Raw genomic sequence first — 21,540 nt, forward strand, 5'->3', positions numbered from 1 at the left:
ACGCGTGTGTGAGAGTGTCTGCGGCAGGGTACGCGTGTGTGAGAGTGTCTGCGGCAGGGAACGCGTGTATGAGAGTGTCTGTGGCAGGCTACGCGTGTGTGAGAGTGTCTGTGGCAGAATACGCGTGTGTGAGAGTGTCTTCGGCAGGGTACGCGTGTGTGAGAGTGTCTGTGACAGGCTACGCGTGTGTGAGAGTGTCTGTGACAGGGTACCCGTGCGTGAGAATGTCTGCGACAGGGTACGCGTGCGTGAGAGTGTCTGTGATGGTACACATGCGTGAGAGTGTCTGCGACAGGGTACGCGTCTGTGAGAGTGTCCGCGACAGGGTACACGTGCGTGAGAGTGTCTGTGACGGTACGCATGCGTGAGAGTGTCTGCGAAAGGGTACACGTGCGTGAGAGTGTCTGCGGCAGGGTACGCGTGTATGAGAGTGTCTGTGGCAGGGTACGCGTGTCTGAGAGTGTCTGTGGCAGAATACGCGTGTGTGAGAGTGTCTGCGGCAGGGTACACGTGTGTGAGAGTGTCTGTGACAGGCTACGCGTGTGTGAGAGTGTCTGCGACAGGGTACGCGTGCGTGAGAGTGTCTGTGACGGTACGCATGTGTGAGAGTGTCTGCGACAGGATACGCGTGTGTGTCTGCGGCAGGGTACGCGTGTGTGAGAGTGTCTGCGCCTGGGTACGCGTGTGTGAGAGTGTCTGTGACAGGATACGCGTGTGTGAGAGTGTCTGTGACAGGCTATGTGTGTGTGAGAGTGTCTGCGACTGGGTACGCGTGTGTGAGAGTGTCTGTGGCAGGATACATGTGCGTGAGAGTGTCTGTGACAGAATACGCGTGCGTGAGAGTGTCTGCGACAGGGTACGCGTGCGTGAGAGTGTCTGACAGGGTACGCGTGCGTGAGCGTGTCTGCGACAGGGTACGCGTGCGTGAGGGTGTCTGTGACAGGGTACGTGTGTGTGAGCGTGTCTGTTACAGGGTACGTGTGCGTGTGTGTCTGCGGCAGGGTACGCGTGTGTGAGAGTGTCTGCGGCAGGGTACGCGTGTGTGAGAGTGTCTGTGACAGAATACGCGTCTGTGAGAGTGTCTGCGGCAGGGTACGCGTGTGTGAGTGTCTGTGACAGCCTACGCGTGTGTGAGAGTGTCTGTGACAGGGTACGCGTGTATGAGAGTGTCTGTGACGGTACGCATGCGTGAGAGTGACTGCGACAGGGTACGCGTGCGTGAGAGTGTCTGCGCCAGGGTACGCGTGTGTGAGAGTGTCTGCGACAGGGTACGTGTGTGTGATAGTGTCTGTGACAGGATACGCGTGTGTGTCTCCGGCAGGGTACGCGTGTGTGAGAGTGTCTGCGACAGGGTACACGTGCGCGAGAGTGTCTGTGATGGTACGCATGCGCGAGAGTGTCTGCGACAGGGTACGCGTGCGTGAGAGTGTCTGACAGGGTACGCGTGTGTGAGAGTGTCTGCGCCAGGGTACGCGTGTGTGAGAGTGTCTGTGAAAGGGTACGTGTGTGTGAGAGTGTCTGCGACAGGGTACGCGTCTGTGAGAGTGTCTACGACAGGGTACACGTGCGTGAGAGTGTCTGCGACAGGGTATGCGTCTGTGAGAGTGTCTGCGACAGGGTACGCATGCGTGAGAGTGTCTGCGACAGGGTACGTGTGCGTGAGTGTGTCTGACAGGGTACGCGTGTGTGAGAGTGTCTGCGCCAGGGTACGCGTGTGTGAGAGTGTCTGCGCCAGGGTACGCGTGTGTGATAGTGTCTGTGACAGGATACGCGTGTGTGTCTGCGGCAGGGTACGCGTGCGTGAGAGTGTCTGCGACAGGGTATGCGTGCGTGAGAGTGTCTGTGACGGTATGCATGCGTGAGAGTGTCTGCGACAGGGTACACGTGCGTGAGAGTGTCTGCGGCAGGGTACGCGTGTATGAGAGTGTCTGTGGCAGGGTACGCGTGTGTGAGAGTGTCTGTGGCAGAATACGCGTGTGTGAGAGTGTCTGCGGCAGGGTACGCGTGTGTGAGAGTGTCTGTGACAGGCTACGCGTGTGTGAGAGTGTCTGTGACAGGGTACACGTGCGTGAGAGTGTCTGTGATGGTACACGTGCGTGAGAGTGTCTGCGACAGGGTACGCGTTTGTGAGAGTGTCTGCGACAGGGTACACGTGCGTGAGAGTGTCTGTGACGGTACGCATGCGTGAGAGTGTCTGCGAAAGGGTACACGTGCGTGAGAGTGTCTGCGGCAGGGTACGCGTGTGTGAGAGTGTCTGTGGCAGAATACGCGTGTGTGAGAGTGTCTGCGGCAGGGTACGCGTGTGTGAGAGTGTCTGTGGCAGGCTACGCGTGTGTGAGAGTGTCTGCGACAGGGTACGCGTGCGTGAGAGTGTCTGTGATGGTACACATGCGTGAGAGTGTCCGCGACAGGGTACGCGTGCGTGAGAGTGTCTGTGACGGTACGCATGCGTGAGAGTGTCTGCGAAAGGGTACACGTGCGTGAGAGTGTCTGCGGCAGGGTACGCGTGTATGAGAGTGTCTGTGGCAGGGTACGCGTGTCTGAGAGTGTCTGTGGCAGAATACGCGTGTGTGAGAGTGTCTGCGGCAGGGTACACGTGTGTGAGAGTGTCTGTGACAGGCTACGCGTGTGTGAGAGTGTCTGTGACAGGCTACGCGTGTATGAGAGTGTCTGCGACAGGGTACGCGTGCGTGAGAGTGTCTGTGATGGTACACATGCGTGAGAGTGTCTGCGACAGGGTACGCGTGTGTGAGAATGTCTGCGACAGGATACGCGTGCGTGAGAGTGTCTGTGATGGTACACGTGCGTGAGAGTGTCTGCGACAGGGTACGCGTCTGTGAGAGTGTCCGCGACAGGGTACACGTGCGTGAGAGCGTCTGTGACGGTACGCATGCGTGAGAGTGTCTGCGAAAGGGTACACATGCGTGAGAGTGTCTGCGGCAGGGTACGCGTGTATGATAGTGTCTGTGGCAGGGTACGCGTGTCTGAGAGTGTCTGTGGCAGAATACGCGTGTGTGAGAGTGTCTGCGGCAGGGTACACGTGTGTGAGAGTGTCTGTGACAGGCTACGCGTGTGTGAGAGTGTCTGTGACAGCGTACGCGTGTATGAGAGTGTCTGCGACAGGGTACGCGTGCGTGAGAGTGTCTGTGATGGTACACATGCGTGAGAGTGTCTGCGACAGGGTACGCGTCTGTGAGAGTGTCTGCGACAGGGTACACGTGCGTGAGAGTGTCTGTGACGGTACGCGTGCGTGAGAGTGTCTGCGACAGGGTACACGTGCGTGAGAGTGTCTGTGACGGTACGCATGTGTGAGAGTGTCTGCGACAGGATACGCGTGTGTGTCTGCGGCAGGGTACGCGTGTGTGAGAGTGTCTGCGCCTGGGTACGCGTGTGTGAGAGTGTCTGTGACAGGATACGCGTGTGTGAGAGTGTCTGTGACAGGCTATGTGTGTGTGAGAGTGTCTGCGACTGGGTACGCGTGCGTGAGAGTGTCTGCGACAGGGTATGCGTCTGTGAGAGTGTCTGCGACAGGGTACGCGTGCGTGAGAGTGTCTGTGACGGTACGCATGCGTGAGAGTGTCTGCGACAGGGTACGTGTGCGTGAGAGTGTCTGACAGGGTACGCGTGTGTGAGAGTGTCTGCGCCAGGGTACGCGTGTGTGAGAGTGTCTGCGCCAGGGTACGCGTGTGTGATAGTGTCTGTGACAGGATACGCGTGTGTGTCTGCGGCAGGGTACGCGTGCGTGAGAGTGTCTGCGACAGGGTATGCGTGCGTGAGAGTGTCTGTGACGGTACGCATGCGTGAGAGTGTCTGCGACAGGGTACACGTGCGTGAGAGTGTCTGCGGCAGGGTACGCGTGTATGAGAGTGTCTGTGGCAGGGTACGCGTGTGTGAGAGTGTCTGTGGCAGAATACGCGTGTGTGATTGTGTCTGCGGCAGGGTACGCGTGTGTGAGAGTGTCTGTGACAGGCTACGCGTGTGTGAGAGTGTCTGTGACAGGGTACACATGCGTGAGAGTGTCTGTGATGGTACACGTGCGTGAGAGTGTCTGCGACAGGGTACGCGTTTGTGAGAGTGTCTGCGACAGGGTACACGTGCGTGAGAGTGTCTGTGACGGTACGCATGCGTGAGAGTGTCTGCGAAAGGGTACACGTGCGTGAGAGTGTCTGCGGCAGGGTACGCGTGTGTGAGAGTGTCTGTGGCAGAATACGCGTGTGTGAGAGTGTCTGCGGCAGGGTACGCGTGTGTGAGAGTGTCTGTGACAGGCTACGCGTGTGTGAGAGTGTCTGCGACAGGGTACGCGTGCGTGAGAGTGTCTGTGATGGTACACATGCGTGAGAGTGTCCGCGACAGGGTACGCGTCTGTGAGAGTGTCCGCGACAGGGTACACGTGCGTGAGAGTGTCTGTGACGGTACGCATGCGTGAGAGTGTCTGCGAAAGGGTACATGTGCGTGAGAGTGTCTGCGGCAGGGTACGCGTGTATGAGAGTGTCTGTGGCAGGGTACGCGTGTCTGAGAGTGTCTGTGGCAGAATACGCGTGTGTGAGAGTGTCTGCGGCAGGGTACACGTGTGTGAGAGTGTCTGTGACAGGCTACGCGTGTGTGAGAGTGTCTGTGACAGGCTACGCGTGTATGAGAGTGTCTGCGACAGGGTACGCGTGCGTGAGAGTGTCTGTGATGGTACACATGCGTGAGAGTGTCTGCGACAGGGTACGCGTGTGTGAGAATGTCTGCGACAGGATACGCGTGCGTGAGAGTGTCTGTGATGGTACACGTGCGTGAGAGTGTCTGCGACAGGGTACGCGTCTGTGAGAGTGTCCGCGACAGGGTACACGTGCGTGAGAGTGTCTGTGACGGTACGCATGCGTGAGAGTGTCTGCGAAAGGGTACACATGCGTGAGAGTGTCTGCGGCAGGGTACGCGTGTATGATAGTGTCTGTGGCAGGGTACGCGTGTCTGAGAGTGTCTGTGGCAGAATACGCGTGTGTGAGAGTGTCTGCGGCAGGGTACACGTGTGTGAGAGTGTCTGTGACAGGCTACGCGTGTGTGAGAGTGTCTGTGACAGCGTACGCGTGTATGAGAGTGTCTGCGACAGGGTACGCGTGCGTGAGAGTGTATGTGATGGTACACATGCGTGAGAGTGTCTGCGACAGGGTACGCGTCTGTGAGAGTGTCTGCGACAGGGTACACGTGCGTGAGAGTGTCTGTGACGGTACGCGTGCGTGAGAGTGTCTGCGACAGGGTACACGTGCGTGAGAGTGTCTGTGACGGTACGCATGTGTGAGAGTGTCTGCGACAGGATACGCGTGTGTGTCTGCGCCTGGGTACGCGTGTGTGAGAGTGTCTGTGACAGGATACGCGTGTGTGAGAGTGTCTGTGACAGGCTATGTGTGTGTGAGAGTGTCTGCGACTGGGTACACGTGTGTGAGAGTGTCTGTGGCAGGGTACATGTGTGTGAGAGTGTCTGTGACAGAATACGCGTGTGTGAGAGTGTCTGCGGCAGGGTACGCGTGTGTGAGAGTGTCTGCGGCAGGGAACGCGTGTATGAGAGTGTCTGTGGCAGGGTACGCGTGTGTGAGAGTGTCTGTGGCAGAATACGCGTGTGTGAGAGTGTCTGCGGTAGGGTACGCGTGTGTGAGAGTGTCTGTGACAGGCTACGCGTGTGTGAGAGTGTCTGTGACAGGGTACGCGTGTGTGAGAATGTCTGCGACAGGGTACGCGTGCGTGAGAGTGTCTGTGATGGTACACATGCGTGAGAGTGTCTGCGACAGGGTACCCGTCTGTGAGAGTGTCCTTGACAGGGTACACGTGCGTGAGAGTGTCTGTGACGGTACGCATGCGTGAGAGTGTCTGCGAAAGGGTACACGTGCGTGAGAGTGTCTGCGGCAGGGTACGCGTGTGTGAGAGTGTCTGTGGCAGGGTACGCGTGTCTGAGAGTGTCTGTGGCAGAATACGCGTGTGTGAGAGTGTCTGCGGCAGGGTACACGTGTGTGAGAGTGTCTGTGACAGGCTACGCGTGTGTGAGAGTGTCTGTGACAGGGTACGCGTGTATGAGAGTGTCTGCGACAGGGTACGCGTGCGTGAGAGTGTCTGTGATGGTACACATGCGTGAGAGTGTCTGCGACAGGGTACGCGTCTGTGAGAGTGTCTGCGCCGGTACACGTGCGTGAGAGTGTCTGTGACGATACGCGTGCGTGAGAGTGTCTGTGACAGGGTACACGTGCGTGAGAGTGTCTGTGACGGTACGCATGTGTGAGAGTGTCTGCGACAGGATACGCGTGTGTGTCTGCGGCAGGGTACGCGTGTGTGAGAGTGTCTGCGCCTGGGTACGCGTGTGTGAGAGTGTCTGTGACAGGATACGCGTGTGTGAGAGTGTCTGTGACAGGCTATGTGTGTGTGAGAGTGTCTGCGACTGGGTACGCGTGTGTGAGAGTGTCTGTGGCAGGGTACATGTGTGTGAGAGTGTCTGTGACAGAATACGCGTGTGTGAGAGTGTCTGCGGCAGGGAACGCGTGTGTGAGAGTGTCTGTGGCAGGGTACGCGTGTGTGAGAGTGTCTGTGGCAGAATACGCGTGCGTGAGAGTGTCTGTGATGGTACACATGCGTGAGAGTGTCTGCGACAGGGTACGCGTGTGTGAGAATGTCTGCGACAGGGTACGCGTGCGTGAGAGTGTATGTGATGGTACACATGCGTGAGAGTGTCTGCGACAGGGTACGCGTCTGTGAGAGTGTCTGCGACAGGGTACACGTGCGTGAGAGTGTCTGTGACGGTACGCGTGCGTGAGAGTGTCTGCGACAGGGTACACGTGCGTGAGAGTGTCTGTGACGGTACGCATGTGTGAGAGTGTCTGCGACAGGATACGCGTGTGTGTCTGCGCCTGGGTACGCGTGTGTGAGAGTGTCTGTGACAGGATACGCGTGTGTGAGAGTGTCTGTGACAGGCTATGTGTGTGTGAGAGTGTCTGCGACTGGGTACACGTGTGTGAGAGTGTCTGTGGCAGGGTACATGTGTGTGAGAGTGTCTGTGACAGAATACGCGTGTGTGAGAGTGTCTGCGGCAGGGTACGCGTGTGTGAGAGTGTCTGCGGCAGGGAACGCGTGTATGAGAGTGTCTGTGGCAGGGTACGCGTGTGTGAGAGTGTCTGTGGCAGAATACGCGTGTGTGAGAGTGTCTGCGGTAGGGTACGCGTGTGTGAGAGTGTCTGTGACAGGCTACGCGTGTGTGAGAGTGTCTGTGACAGGGTACGCGTGTGTGAGAATGTCTGCGACAGGGTACGCGTGCGTGAGAGTGTCTGTGATGGTACACATGCGTGAGAGTGTCTGCGACAGGGTACCCGTCTGTGAGAGTGTCCTTGACAGGGTACACGTGCGTGAGAGTGTCTGTGACGGTACGCATGCGTGAGAGTGTCTGCGAAAGGGTACACGTGCGTGAGAGTGTCTGCGGCAGGGTACGCGTGTGTGAGAGTGTCTGTGGCAGGGTACGCGTGTCTGAGAGTGTCTGTGGCAGAATACGCGTGTGTGAGAGTGTCTGCGGCAGGGTACACGTGTGTGAGAGTGTCTGTGACAGGCTACGCGTGTGTGAGAGTGTCTGTGACAGGGTACGCGTGTATGAGAGTGTCTGCGACAGGGTACGCGTGCGTGAGAGTGTCTGTGATGGTACACATGCGTGAGAGTGTCTGCGACAGGGTACGCGTCTGTGAGAGTGTCTGCGCCGGTACACGTGCGTGAGAGTGTCTGTGACGATACGCGTGCGTGAGAGTGTCTGTGACAGGGTACACGTGCGTGAGAGTGTCTGTGACGGTACGCATGTGTGAGAGTGTCTGCGACAGGATACGCGTGTGTGTCTGCGGCAGGGTACGCGTGTGTGAGAGTGTCTGCGCCTGGGTACGCGTGTGTGAGAGTGTCTGTGACAGGATACGCGTGTGTGAGAGTGTCTGTGACAGGCTATGTGTGTGTGAGAGTGTCTGCGACTGGGTACGCGTGTGTGAGAGTGTCTGTGGCAGGGTACATGTGTGTGAGAGTGTCTGTGACAGAATACGCGTGTGTGAGAGTGTCTGCGGCAGGGAACGCGTGTGTGAGAGTGTCTGTGGCAGGGTACGCGTGTGTGAGAGTGTCTGTGGCAGAATACGCGTGCGTGAGAGTGTCTGTGATGGTACACATGCGTGAGAGTGTCTGCGACAGGGTACGCGTGTGTGAGAATGTCTGCGACAGGGTACGCGTGCGTGAGAGTGTTTTTGATGGTACACGTGCGTGAGAGTGTCTGCGACAGGTTACGCGTCTGTGAGAGTGTCCGCGACAGGGTACACGTGCGTGAGAGTGTCTGTGACGGTACGCATGCGTGAGAGTGTCTGCGAAAGGGTACACGTGCGTGAGAGTGTCTGCGGCAGGGTACGCGTGTATGATAGTGTCTGTGGCAGGGTACGCGTGTCTGAGAGTGTCTGTGGCAGAATACGCGTGTGTGAGAGTGTCTGCGGCAGGGTACACGTGTGTGAGAGTGTCTGTGACAGGCTACGCGTGTGTGAGAGTGTCTGTGACAGGGTACGCGTGTATGAGAGTGTCTGCGACAGGGTACGCGTGCGTGAGAGTGTCTGTGATGGTAGACGTGCGTGAGAGTGTCTGCGACAGGGTACGCGTCTGTGAGAGTTTCTGCGACAGGGTACACGTGCGTGAGAGTGTCTGTGACGGTACGCGTGCGTGAGAGTGTCTGCGACAGGGTACACGTGCGTGAGAGTGTCTGTGACGGTACGCATGTGTGAGAGTGTCTGCGACAGGATACGCGTGTGTGTCTGCGGCAGGGTACGCGTGTGTGAGAGTGTCTGCGCCTGGGTACGCGTGTGTGAGAGTGTCTGTGACAGGATACGCGTGTGTGAGAGTGTCTGTGACAGGCTATGTGTGTGTGAGAGTGTCTGCGACTGGGTACGCGTGTGTGAGAGTGTCTGTGGCAGGGTACATGTGTGTGAGAGTGTCTGTGACAGAATACGCGTGTGTGAGAGTGTCTGCGGCAGGGTACGCGTGTGTGAGAGTGTCTGCGGCAGGGAACGCGTGTATGAGAGTGTCTGTGGCAGGGTACGCGTGTGTGAGAGTGTCTGCGGTAGGGTACGCGTGTGTGAGAGTGTCTGTGACAGGCTACGCGTGTGTGAGAGTGTCTGTGACAGGGTACGCGTGTGTGAGAATGTCTGCGACAGGGTACGCGTGCGTGAGAGTGTCTGTGATGGTACACATGCGTGAGAGTGTCTGCGACAGGGTACGCGTCTGTGAGAGTGTCCGCGACAGGGTACACGTGCGTGAGAGTGTCTGTGACGGTACGCATGCGTGAGAGTGTCTGCGAAAGGGTACACGTGCGTGAGAGTGTCTGCGGCAGGGTACGCGTGTATGAGAGTGTCTGTGGCAGGGTACGCGTGTCTGAGAGTGTCTGTGGCAGAATACGCGTGTGTGAGAGTGTCTGCGGCAGGGTACACGTGTGTGGGAGTGTCTGTGACAGGCTACGCGTGTGTGGGAGTGTCTGTGACAGGGTACGCGTGTATGAGAGTGTCTGCGACAGGGTACGCGTGCGTGAGAGTGTCTGTGATGGTACACATGCATGAGAGTGTCTGCGACAGGGTACGCGTCTGTGAGAGTGTCTGCGACGGTACACGTGCGTGAGAGTGTCTGTGACGGTACGCGTGCGTGAGAGTGTCTGCGACAGGGTACACGTGCGTGAGAGTGTCTGCGGCAGGGTACGCGTGTGTGAGAGTGTCTGTGGCAGGATACATGTGTGTGAGAGTGTCTGCGGCAGGGTACGCGTGTGTGAGAGTGTCTGCGGCAGGGTACGCGTGTATGAGAGTGTCTGTGGCAGGGTACGCGTGGGTGAGAGTGTCTGCGGCAGGGTACGCGTGGGTGAGAGTGTCTGCGGCAGGGTACCCGTGTGTGAGAGTGTCTGCGGCAGGGTACGCGTGTGTGAGAGTGTCTGTGGCAGGGTACGCGTGTGTGAGAGTGTCTGTGGCAGAATACGCGTGTGTGAGAGTGTCTGTGGCAGGGTACATGTGTGTGAGAGTGTCTGTGACAGAATACGCGTGTGTGAGAGTGTCTGCGGCAGGGTACGCGTGTGTGAGAGTGTCTGCGGCAGGGAACGCGTGTATGAGAGTGTCTGTGGCAGGCTACGCGTGTGTGAGAGTGTCTGTGGCAGAATACGCGTGTGTGAGAGTGTCTGCGGCAGGGTACGCGTGTGTGAGAGTGTCTGTGACAGGCTACGCGTGTGTGAGAGTGTCTGTGACAGGGTACCCGTGCGTGAGAATGTCTGCGACAGGGTACGCGTGCGTGAGAGTGTCTGTGATGGTACACATGCGTGAGAGTGTCTGCGACAGGGTACGCGTCTGTGAGAGTGTCCGCGACAGGGTACATGTGCGTGAGAGTGTCTGTGACGGTACGCATGCGTGAGAGTGTCTGCGAAAGGGTACACGTGCGTGAGAGTGTCTGCGGCAGGGTACGCGTGTATGAGAGTGTCTGTGGCAGGGTACGCGTGTCTGAGAGTGTCTGTGGCAGAATACGCGTGTGTGAGAGTGTCTGCGGCAGGGTACACGTGTGTGAGAGTGTTTGTGACAGGCTACGCGTGTGTGAGAGTGTCTGTGACAGGGTACGCGTGTATGAGAGTGTCTGCGACAGGGTACGCGTGCGTGAGAGTGTCTGTGATGGTACACATGCGTGAGAGTGTCTGCGACAGGGTACGCGTCTGTGAGAGTGTCTGCGACAGGGTACACGTGCGTGAGAGTGTCTGTGACGGTACGCGTGCGTGAGAGTGTCTGCGACAGGGTACGCGTGCGTGAGAGTGTCTGTGACGGTACGCATGTGTGAGAGTGTCTGCGACAGGATACGCGTGTGTGTCTGCGGCAGGGTACGCGTGTGTGAGAGTGTCTGCGCCTGGGTACGCGTGTGTGAGAGTGTCTGTGACAGGATACGCGTGTGTGAGAGTGTCTGTGACAGGCTATGTGTGTGTGAGAGTGTCTGTGGCAGGATACATGTGTGTGAGAGTGTCTGTGACAGAATACGCGTGTGTGAGAGTGTCTGCGCCTGGGTACGCGTGTGTGAGAGTGTCTGTGACAGGATACGCGTGTGTGAGAGTGTCTGTGACAGGCTATGTGTGTGTGAGAGTGTCTGTGGCAGGATACATGTGTGTGAGAGTGTCTGTGACAGAATACGCGTGTGTGAGAGTGTCTGCGGCAGGGTACGCGTGTGTGAGAGTGTCTGCGGCAGGGTACGCGTGTATGAGAGTGTCTGCGGCAGGGTACCCGTGTGTGAGAGTGTCTGTGACAGGCTACGCGTGTGTGAGAGTCTCTGTGACAGGGTACGCGTGCGTGAGAGTGTCTGCAACAGGGTACGCGTGCGTGAGAGTGTCTGCGATGGTACACGTGCGTGAGAGTGTCTGCGACAGGGTACACGTGCGTGAGAGTGTCTGCGACAGGGTACACGTGCGTGAGAGTGTCTGCGGCAGGGTACGCGTGTGTGAGAGTGTCTGTGGCAGGGTACGCGTGTGTGAGAGTGTCTGTGGCAGAATACGCGTGTGTGAGAGTGTCTGCGACAGAATACCCGTGTGTGAGAATGTCTGCGGCAGGGTCCGCGTGTGTGAGAGTGTCTGCGGCAGGGAATGCGTGTATGAGAGTGTCTGTGGCAGGGTACGCGTGTGTGAGAGTGTCTGTGGCAGAATACGCGTGTGTGAGCGTGTCTGCGGCAGGGTACGCGTGTGTGAGAGTGTCTGTGACAGGCTACGCGTGTGTGAGAGTGTCTGTGACAGGGTACGCGTGCGTGAGAATGTCTGCGACAGGGTACGCGTGCGTGAGAGTGTCTGTGATGGTACACGTGCGTGAGAGTGTCTGTGGCAGGGTACGCGTGTCTGAGAGTGTCTGTGGCAGAATACGCGTGTGTGAGAGTGTCTGCGGCAGGGTACACATGCGTGAGAGTGTCTGCGACAGGGTACGCGTCTGTGAGAGTGTCTGCGACAGGGTACACGTGCGTGAGAGTGTCTGTGACGGTACGCGTGCGTGAGAGTGTCTGCGACAGGGTACACGTGCGTGAGAGTGTCTGTGACGGTACGCATGTGTGAGAGTGTCTGCGACAGGATACGCGTGTGTGTCTGCGGCAGGGTACGCGTCTGTGAGAGTGTCTGCGACAGGGTACACGTGCGTGAGAGTGTCTGTGACGGTACGCATGCGTGAGAGTGTCTGCGACAGGGTACGTGTGTGTGATAGTGTCTGTGACAGGATACGCGTGTGTGTCTGCGGCAGGGTACGCGTGTGTGAGAGTGTCTGCGTCAGGGTACGCGTGTGTGAGAGTGTCTGCGACAGGATACGCGTGTGTGAGTGTCTGCATCAGGGTACGTGTGTGTGAGAGTCTCTGCGGCAGGATACGCGTGTGTGAGAGTGTCTGTGACAGGGTACGTGTGTGTGCGAGTGTCTGTGACACCCCTCCCCCAGTACATTAGGTGACCTGCCTCACCCAGAGGCACAGGGGAAAACTACCACTCCCCCATACTAGGGGCTAGTGGAAGTACTGGGACTGGGGGGCGAGTGAAGTCAGTATTTAATGTGAGGAGTCGTAGAGGGGAGAGGCAAATAAAAGGAGATATATGCAAAGAAGGAAAAATATCAAAGACAGGATTGTATTTATATATGATTTTTGTGGATGATTGGAGCCGTAATTGTCAAAAAAAAATTTGTAAGTAAGAAAATTATCACACATATACACTGCTCAAAAAAATTAAACGATCACTTTGAAAACACATCAGATATCAATAGGGAAAAAATCATGCTCGATATCTATACTTGTCACGATTCTGTCACGATATGCTCGCGATCGCTGAGGACACACACGAGGAGGCGACGAACGGGACACAGGAACTGGGACCTAGAAAATAAGAACAAAACCCATCAACGAGGGACAGGGAACAGGACGGACAGACAGAACTGGCACAGGGGAAGGAACCAGGACAAGACGTGACACAAGAGAGGAAAAGCGGAGAGACAGACCAGGAAGGGAGAAACAGGATGGACAGGCGGGACACTAGGAGCGGGAGTGCAAGGAGCGAACATCGGGAAACAAGGAGCATGAAAGGGCAGAACAGACGGGCGAGGAACAAAAGCAGGCGGGGCGAAGACAGGAGGGACAAAGGCAGGGACACAGGGCGAGGAGGGGGAGTAAAGCGGCATCCGAGTAAGCCCCAGCGAGCGACGGGTGGCAGCCGGAGGGGCTGCAGGCGGCTGGGAGGCTGGAGCCGGAGGGGACCCCGGAGGGGCTGAGGAGGTAGGGCGATGGACCGACGAAGGGGTCGAGGAGGGAGTCGGAGAGAGGACCAGGGAAGGGGACGAGGGAGCAGGAAGGGACCCTGGCGAAGGCAAGGAGAGGGGGGGAGCCGCTGCAGGCGGCAACGTTGTCCGCTGCGCCGGAGCGGGAGGATCTGGAGGAGACTGAGGAGCCACCCTCAGGGAACCCGCAGGTGACCACCGAGGAACCGGCGGCGGGAGCGAGGCAGGGCGACGAGGTCGCGATGGGGGACCCGCAGGCGATCGCTGACCAGGCGGACCAGGACCCGCAGGCGCTGACCTAGCCGTAGCGCCGGCGAGCGAGGACGACCCAGGGGGTCGGGTAGGGGGGGGTCCCCAGTCCTATGTCTGTGCCCCCTCCCCTTGCGGGACACAGACATACCGACCTCTGGTCGGGGTCGATGTCGCCGGGGTGAGGGCGAAGGAGTCACAAGTAAGGTCCCTGAGGGGTCCCATTCAAGCTCCACCACCTCCGGAGAGGGAGGAGCCAAGATGGAATCCTCTGGGACCTCCTCGGGGACTAGGGCAGAAGGGACTGGAGTGGGGTCAGGGACTGGAGCTGCAGGCAGGGGGGGTGCCTCGGGCGTGGGCGCTGGGGCTGCAGGCAGGGGGGGCGCCTCGGGCGTGGGCGCGGTAGCTGCAGGCAGAGGGGGCACCTCGGGCGTGGGCACGGTAGCTGCAGGCAGAGGGGGCGCCTCGGGCGTGGGCGCAGGAGCTGCTGCAGGCAGAGGGAGCGCCTCGGGCGTGGGAGCTGCTGCAGGCAGCGGAGGCAGCTGCTCGGGCTCTGGGGCCGCTGGCGGCAGCGAAGGTGGCTGCTCGGGCTCTGGGGCCGCAGGCAAAGGGAGCGCCTGCTCGGAAGCCGGATCCGCAGGCTGAGGGGGTGCCTGCTTGGGAGCGGAAGGCAGCGCAGGCAGAGGAGTCTGCGCAGGCGGCGGCTGCATAGGTAGCGGCGGCGGCGGCTGCCCGGGTGCTGGAGCCGCTGGCGGCTTATTGGCCAGTCGCTCAGGCCGGAAGCAATACCGTTCCAAGGGCGGTGGTAGCTCGGCAGCGGCTGGGTGCTTTCCCCTTGCGGGGAAAGCTGCCTGCGTGGGCAGCTTGGCAGCAATGGGGGTGACGTTCGGGAAAGCTGGGGAGTCTTCCAGCTCACCCGCTGGGAGGAAAGCAGGGATGAGCGTGCATGCTCCCAAGGTGAGTGTCTGGACGTTCGCCGGCTTCTTTCTCCTCTTTCGCCTTTTGGTGGACACGGTTGCGGGAGGCTGTTCGGCGTCCGACGGGACGGATGGCTGGAACACTGCCTCCGCGCTATACGGCGCGCCAAACCCCAGCCTCCTTGCTGTCAGGTGCTGCATCAGCTGGTGGAGGTTGGAGCGTACCTCCCTCAGCTGGCTCCTGTCCCCATGTGAGGACATCGACAGCAGAAGGTCGCAGCTCTTGCTGGCGAAACCTAGCACGACGGGATCCTCATGGACGTCGGGCTGGTTAAGCCAGTAATAGGCCTCTTGCAGCAGACCGAGATGTTCGTTCTCGGTCTGCCGCGCCTCTTTGCTTGGGTCTGTCATTCTGTCACAATTCTGTCACGATACGCTTGCGATCGCTGGGTGAGCGTACAGGTAGGCGAGCGAGCAGGAACAGGCAAGCAGGCAAAGTACAGGAAACTGGGTTTAATAGCAGGACGCAGGACAGGAAACATCAGAGACTGACTAACATCAATGACAGACAAGGGAAACAGGTAAGACCAGGACTTAAATAAGACAGGACTAATCAAAGTAAGTGGACAAAGCTGGAGACGATCAGGGAAGCACACGTGGGTAATCAGGGGGCGTGGCACACACGAGGAGCCGACGAGCCGGGTCATGACAATACTGAAGTAGACTGGGTAATGTGTTAGGAATGAAAGGATGCCACATCGTTTAATGGAAATGAAATTATCAACCTACAGAGGGCTGAATTCAAAGACACCCCGAAAATCAAAGTGAAAAATGATGTGGCAGGCTAATCCATTTTGCTGAAATTTCATTACAGTAACTCAGAATCATACTCAGTAGTGTGTATGGCCCCCACATGGTTGTATGCATGCCTGACAATGTCGGGGCATGGTCCTAATGAGACCACGGATGGTGTCCTGGGGATCTTCTCTCAGATCTGGACCAGGGTATCACTGAGCTTCTGGACAGTCTGAAGTGCAACCTGGTGGCATCGGATGGATGAAACATAATGTCCCAGAGGTGTTCTATTGGATTTAGGTCAGGCGAGCGTGGGAGGCAGTCAGTGATATCAATTTCTTCATCCTCCAGGAACTGCCTACATGGTCTTGCCACATGAGGCCGGACATTGTCATGCACCAGGAGGAACCCAAGACCCACTGCACCAGCATAGGGTCTGACAGTGGGTTCAAGGATTTCATCCTGATACCTAATGGCAGTCAAGGTGCCGTTGTCTAGCCTGTAGAGTACTGTGCGTCCCTCCATGGATATGCCTCCCCAGACCATCACTGACCCACCACCAAACCGGTCATGCAGAACAATGCTACAGGCAGCATAACGTTTTCCACGGCTTCTCCAGACCCTTTCACGTCTGTCACATGTGCTCAGGGTGAACCTGCTCTCATCTGTGAAAAGCACAGGGTGCCAGTGACAGACCTGCAAATTCTGGTATTCTATGGCAAATGCTAATCGAGCTCCATGGTGCTGGGCAGTGAGCACAGGGTCCACTAGAGGACGCTGGGCCCTCAAGCCACCCTCATGAAGTCTGTCTCTGACCAAACAATCAGAAACATTCACACCAGTGGCCTGCTGGAGGTCATTTTGTAGGGCTCCAGCAGTGTTCATCCTGTTCCTCCTTGCACAAAGGAGCAGATACCGGTCCTGTTGATGGGTTAAGGACCTTCTACGGCCCTGTCCAGCTCTCCTTGAGTATCTGCCTGTCTCCTGGAATCTCCACCATGCCATTGAGACTGTGCTGGGAGACACAGCAAACCTTCTGCCAATGGCACGTATTGATGCGCCATCCTGGAGGAGTTGGACTACCTGTGCAACCTCTGTAGGGTCCAGGTATCGCCTCATGCTACCAGTAGTGACACTGACCGTCGACAAATGCAAAACTAGTGAAAAAACTGTCAGAAAAGATGAGGAGGGAAAAATGCCAGTGGCCTCCACCTGTTAAACCATTCCTGTTTTGGGGGTCGTCTCATTGTTGCCCCTCTAGTTCACCTGTTGATAATTTCATTAACACCAAAGCAGCTGAAACTGATTAACAACCCCCTCCGCCACTTAACTGACCTGATCAATATCCCAAAAGTTTAATAGACTTGATGCTATACTCTGATTAAAAAGTGTTCCTTCAATTTTTTTGAGCAGTATATATTAATACATAGATATGAATGTCCATACATTCACGGACACACTTTCATACATATCTGTAATGATTGAAACATACAATACATGAATCAAACAGTAATAATAAAAATTAATGAAAATAACAGCAAAAAAGTAAGGGAGGGGCGGGCGTTGAGGTAGCTCTTATCCACAAAATAGTTTGCTGCAAACATCAGTAAACATACATCCATCCATTTTACAAACCGCTTATCCTACTGGGTCGCAGGGGGTCCAGAGCCTATCCCGGAAGCAATAGGTAGGGAACAACCCAGGATGAGCCCATCGCAGGGCACATTCACACACCAGTCACTCACGCCTGCACACCTATGGGCAATTTAGCAACTCCAATTAGCCTCAGCATGTTTTTGGACTGTGGGGGGAAACCGGAGTACCCGGAGGAAACCCCATGACAACATGAGGAGAACATGCAAACTCCACACACATGTGACCCAGGCGGAGACTCGAACTTGGGTCCCAGAGGTGTTAGGCAACAGTGCTAAGCACTGCACCACCATGCCGCCCCTAGAAAACATACAAACAACCAGAATTCCAGAAAAGTTCTTTAAATTTGAATGAAATAACAAATAAAACACTTTCAAATCACATGAGCCTGTATTTTATTCACAACAGAACATAGATAATATAACAAATGTTCAAACTGGGAAATTGTACGCCTTTATCCAGTAAATGAGCTCATTTCAAATTTGATGCCTGCTACATGTCCCAGAAAAGTCTGTACAGGGACAACAAATGGCTGAAAAAGCAAGAAAGTTTAAAAAGATGCAGCTGGGAGAACATCTAGCAACTAATTAAGTTAATTGATATCGGGTCTGTAACCTGATTAGCATTAAAAGGGATGTCAGAGAGGCAGAGGCTCTCCAATCTGTGAAAGAGTGTATAAAATGATTGTGGGATACTTTAAAAACAATGTTCCTCAATGTGAAATTGCAAAGGATTTGTAAATCTCATCATCTATCAAAAAATTGAGAAAAACTGGAGATATCTCTGTGCGAATGGGACAAGGCCAAAGACCTGTATTGGATGCCCGTGGTCTTCGGGCCCTCAGACGACTCTGCATCACTCATCGGCATGATTGTGTCAATGACATTACTAAATGGGCTCAGGAATACTTCCAGAAAGCACAGTCGGTAAACACAATCCGCCGTGCCATCTGCAGATGCCAGCTAAAGCTCTATCATGCAAAAAAGGAAGCCATATCTGAACATGGTCCAGAAGCGCCGTTGTGTCCTGTGGGCCAAGACTCATTTGAAATGGACTGTTTCAAAGTGGGAAAGTGTTCTATGGTCAGACGAGTCCAAATCCGACATTCTTGTTGGTAATCAAGGGCGCCGTGTCCTCCCACAGAGCATGCAGATAATTATCTGTGACATCCATTGTACACTGTGAGCAGGTATACAGGCCCACAGAGCATGCAGATAATTATCTATGGCACGCATAATGCACTGTGAGCAGGTATACAGGCCCACAGAGCATGCAGATAATTATCTGTGACACCCATTGTACACTGTGAGCAGGTATCAGTACTGACTACTTTTTATATTGTCACATGTTTTATGTGAATTACTTTGTACTGAACTGAAGGCTAGTATTTGTCACTGTGAATATGTTGTTGCAGACGTCCATCCAGAAATCAGAGCTGGGGGAAAAGATAAGGTCCTTATTCCAATTAATTTTTGGTACAAATATCAATGTGTCTGTCGCAGATGGAGGATTATATATTCTAGAGGTTTCTTTTTATTTTTAAGTTGCAGAATGTAGTCTCATCTGAGGAGGATTCAGTGTATTATGTGTGAGGTTCATTTTGGTTTTGATGCTGGATTCAGTTGGTAAATATTAGAAAAATTGCATATTCTCAACTCGTATTTATGGATTAAGTCTTCGAATGTCCTGAAATGACTGTTACTGAAAAGGAGGTGGAGATGTGTAATCCCTTTCTGTCCCCGTGAGTGATAGTGAATAGTGATATTGTGAAGTAGGAAGTCCAGATTATTCCAGATTGGCGTGTATTTACAGGGTCTGAGAGTACAGTTAGTGATTTTAATGGCTTTCCACTGGGCTGTCAGTGCTGTGGAAATGGCAGCACTGTGTTGTTAAAGCAGTTCTGTTTCTTTAATGACATTTTGAGTAAGTCTGCATGTCTGAGATTTTGACAGTACAGCTGCTCCTTCTGTACCTATGAGCTGCTGTTACTGCTGTAGTGTGACCATTTAGTTAAGTCTTGCAGATGATTTGCTAAGTAATAATGAAGAAAAATGAGCTTGTAATCCAACTTGAGATTTATTTTTCTGTAATGTGGAATGTTTGATTTTGCGTTTTTGTTTTTCCAGCAAAAATGTGACATTAATGAGTTAAGAGTTTGAAAGAATTTTTCTGAAATGATTCTGGACGAGTAATTTTATTTTTATTGTTGAAATAGGTCCTATTCGTGAGAGTGGGAGAATCATCTATTATTTTTAATAAGGGGGTGTAGTTGAGGGTAACCAAGTCAGACAGCCTGTGGGAGATGTAGATACCCAAGTACCGGATATTTCCAGTGTGAAATGGACCATCCTGATCAGCTGAATCCCAGGCATCTTCAGACAGTGAGAATATTATGGGTTGTTTCCAGTTTATTGTGTAGTTTTATATATTTTGAAAAGGTATTAATAAAATTTAAATTTCATATATTGAGGGTTTCATAAAAACAGCAAGATATCATCTGCATAGAGATTTTGTGTTGACTTATTAGTATGAATTCCATTTATTTCACTGTTCTGTCGTATTGCTGCCGCAAGTGTTTCTATGAAGATGGCAAACAGTGAAGGAGAGAGTGGGCATGCAGGCCGTCTTCCCCGTCGGAGTGTGAATGCAGGTGATGTGATCCCATCTGTGACACTGTGATCTGTAGCTTTGGGTGAGATGTACAGTATTTTAACCCAGTGGGTGAACGACTCTCCGAAGCCAAATCTATGCAATATATTAAAGAGGAATGTCCAACTGACTGTCAGATGCCGTTTCTGCATCTAATGATGTAATCATGGTTTTAGTATGGGTATGCTGAGCAGTATTGACTAAATTAAATAATCTATGGATGTTGTCCAAGGCATGTCTTGTCTTGATGAAATCTGTCTGATCATGATGGATTATAGTAGGAATGACTGTCTGTAACTGAGTGGCGAGAGCTTTTGTAATGATTTTCAAGTCTGTATTCATTTGTGAGAGTGGCGGGTAACTGGAGCGTTGTGTTGGGTCTTCATCAGGTCTCAATAACACTGTAATGGCCGGTAACTGGAGGGCTGTGTTGGGTCATTATCAGGTCTCAATAACACTGTAATGGCCGGTAACTGGAGGGCTGTGTTTGGTCTTTATCAGGTCTCAATAACACTGCAATGGCCGGTAACTGGAGGGTTGTGTTTGGTCTTTATCAGGTTTCAATAACACTGTAGTGGCCGGTAACTGGAGGGTTGTGTTTGGTCTTTATCAGGTGTCAATAACACTGTAATGGCCGGTAACTGGAGGGTTGTGTTGGGTCTTTATCAGGTTTCAGTAACACTGTAATGGCCGGTAACTGGAGGGTTGTGTTGGGTCTTTATCAGGTCTCAATAACACTGTAATGGTCGCTGCGCTCATATTTGATGGGATTTGTGATGCATGTTTAATTTCTCTTACCAGTCTATTGAAGAGTGGAGATAATATGTCCCAAAAATGTGTATAGATTTCTGGGTAACCATCCGGTCTGGCGATTGGTTGTTAGGCATTTGGTTGAGGACCTTACGGAGTTCTTCTGATGTTCATGGTGCATCAAGCAGAGGTGGAGATTTCAGGTGTAGGGAGTACAAATCCAGACCAAGATTTTGTTTCAACAAACCAGTTGAGTCTCTGTGACTGTGACTCTTTATATTCATCTGGTTGGTTGAAACAAAATCTTGGTCTGGATTTGTACTCTCTGGACCTGAAATCTCCACCTCTGGCATCAAGGGCATCTGCTGTTTCATTGGTTAATATGGGTAAGTCTAGATTATTTTTAAATGATTCTATATCAACTGGATCTGGTTCTTCTTCTGAGAAGTATAGGTTCTTATAAAATGTTCAAAAGATGTTAATTTTGCATGATTATTGAAATATTTATTAGAGGAGTCACTTTTGCTTAAAAGTAATGCCTGTAATGGTCAGGTGATCTTATTTATTGGGGATTTTTTTGTCTGTCTCTCTGCAGGCTGTCAGGCTGTAGAGTCACAGAAGAAGGTTGTTCTTCCCTGGCTTCAGCTCTGAGGTCAAACCCCTCATACCTGAGAGAGCTGGACCTGAGCTACAATCACCCAGGAGACTCAGGAGTGAAGCTGCTCTCTGCTGTACTGGAGGATCCCAGCTGTAAACTGGAGAAGCTGAAGTGAGTACAGAGTGTGTGTCTGACACGCTACACATACTTATGCATGTATGTGAAGAAGAGGCACCAATAAATAAATGGATACAGCAGTACTATGTCATTCTGCTTCTCCTGTAGTGTGGATCACGGTGGAGAGTGCAGGACCAGACCAGGCTTACAGAAATGTAAGTGTGTTTGCATGTTTTTATTAATAATACCATGAATACTATGTTATGGTTGTATTCACACAATTGTTGTGATGAGTGTGGCTTTTTGCACTGTGTGTAGATGGATTTCCATGTTTGTGTTTAGGTGAGTTTCATGTCATTTTAGACAAACATCCAAACGCGAAACAAAATATCAGAATCATCACCAAAAACACCAATTCATTTAATCATTTTTAAAAATATTTTTTGCAAATGCTTTATAGCTGCTTGTATTATATTGGTGTTTGTGTGGGAGTGTAGGATGGTTAAATATATTCTGAATTAGTTATACATCTTTAATT

At 53.7% G+C, this 21,540-nt stretch overlaps 1 protein-coding gene across 2 annotated transcripts in view; it reads left to right on the forward strand.

Moving 5' to 3' along the window:
* Positions 1-21,540, forward strand: part of LOC125721416 (NACHT, LRR and PYD domains-containing protein 12-like) — an 80,563-nt gene that overhangs the window by 56,275 nt on the left and 2,748 nt on the right. Inside the window, exons 10-11 of one of the 2 annotated variants that reach the window (XM_048997309.1) lie at positions 20,883-21,056; positions 21,171-21,217. In XM_048997309.1, coding sequence (XP_048853266.1) covers positions 20,883-21,056; positions 21,171-21,217 — 221 coding nt within the window. The remainder of the gene's footprint in view (positions 1-20,882; positions 21,057-21,170; positions 21,218-21,540) is intronic. The other variant, XM_048997311.1, reaches the window with a different exon arrangement.

The sequence above is a fragment of the Brienomyrus brachyistius genome, unplaced genomic scaffold (genome assembly GCF_023856365.1).
Source record: "Brienomyrus brachyistius isolate T26 unplaced genomic scaffold, BBRACH_0.4 scaffold33, whole genome shotgun sequence".
Lineage (NCBI taxonomy): Eukaryota > Metazoa > Chordata > Actinopteri > Osteoglossiformes > Mormyridae > Brienomyrus > Brienomyrus brachyistius.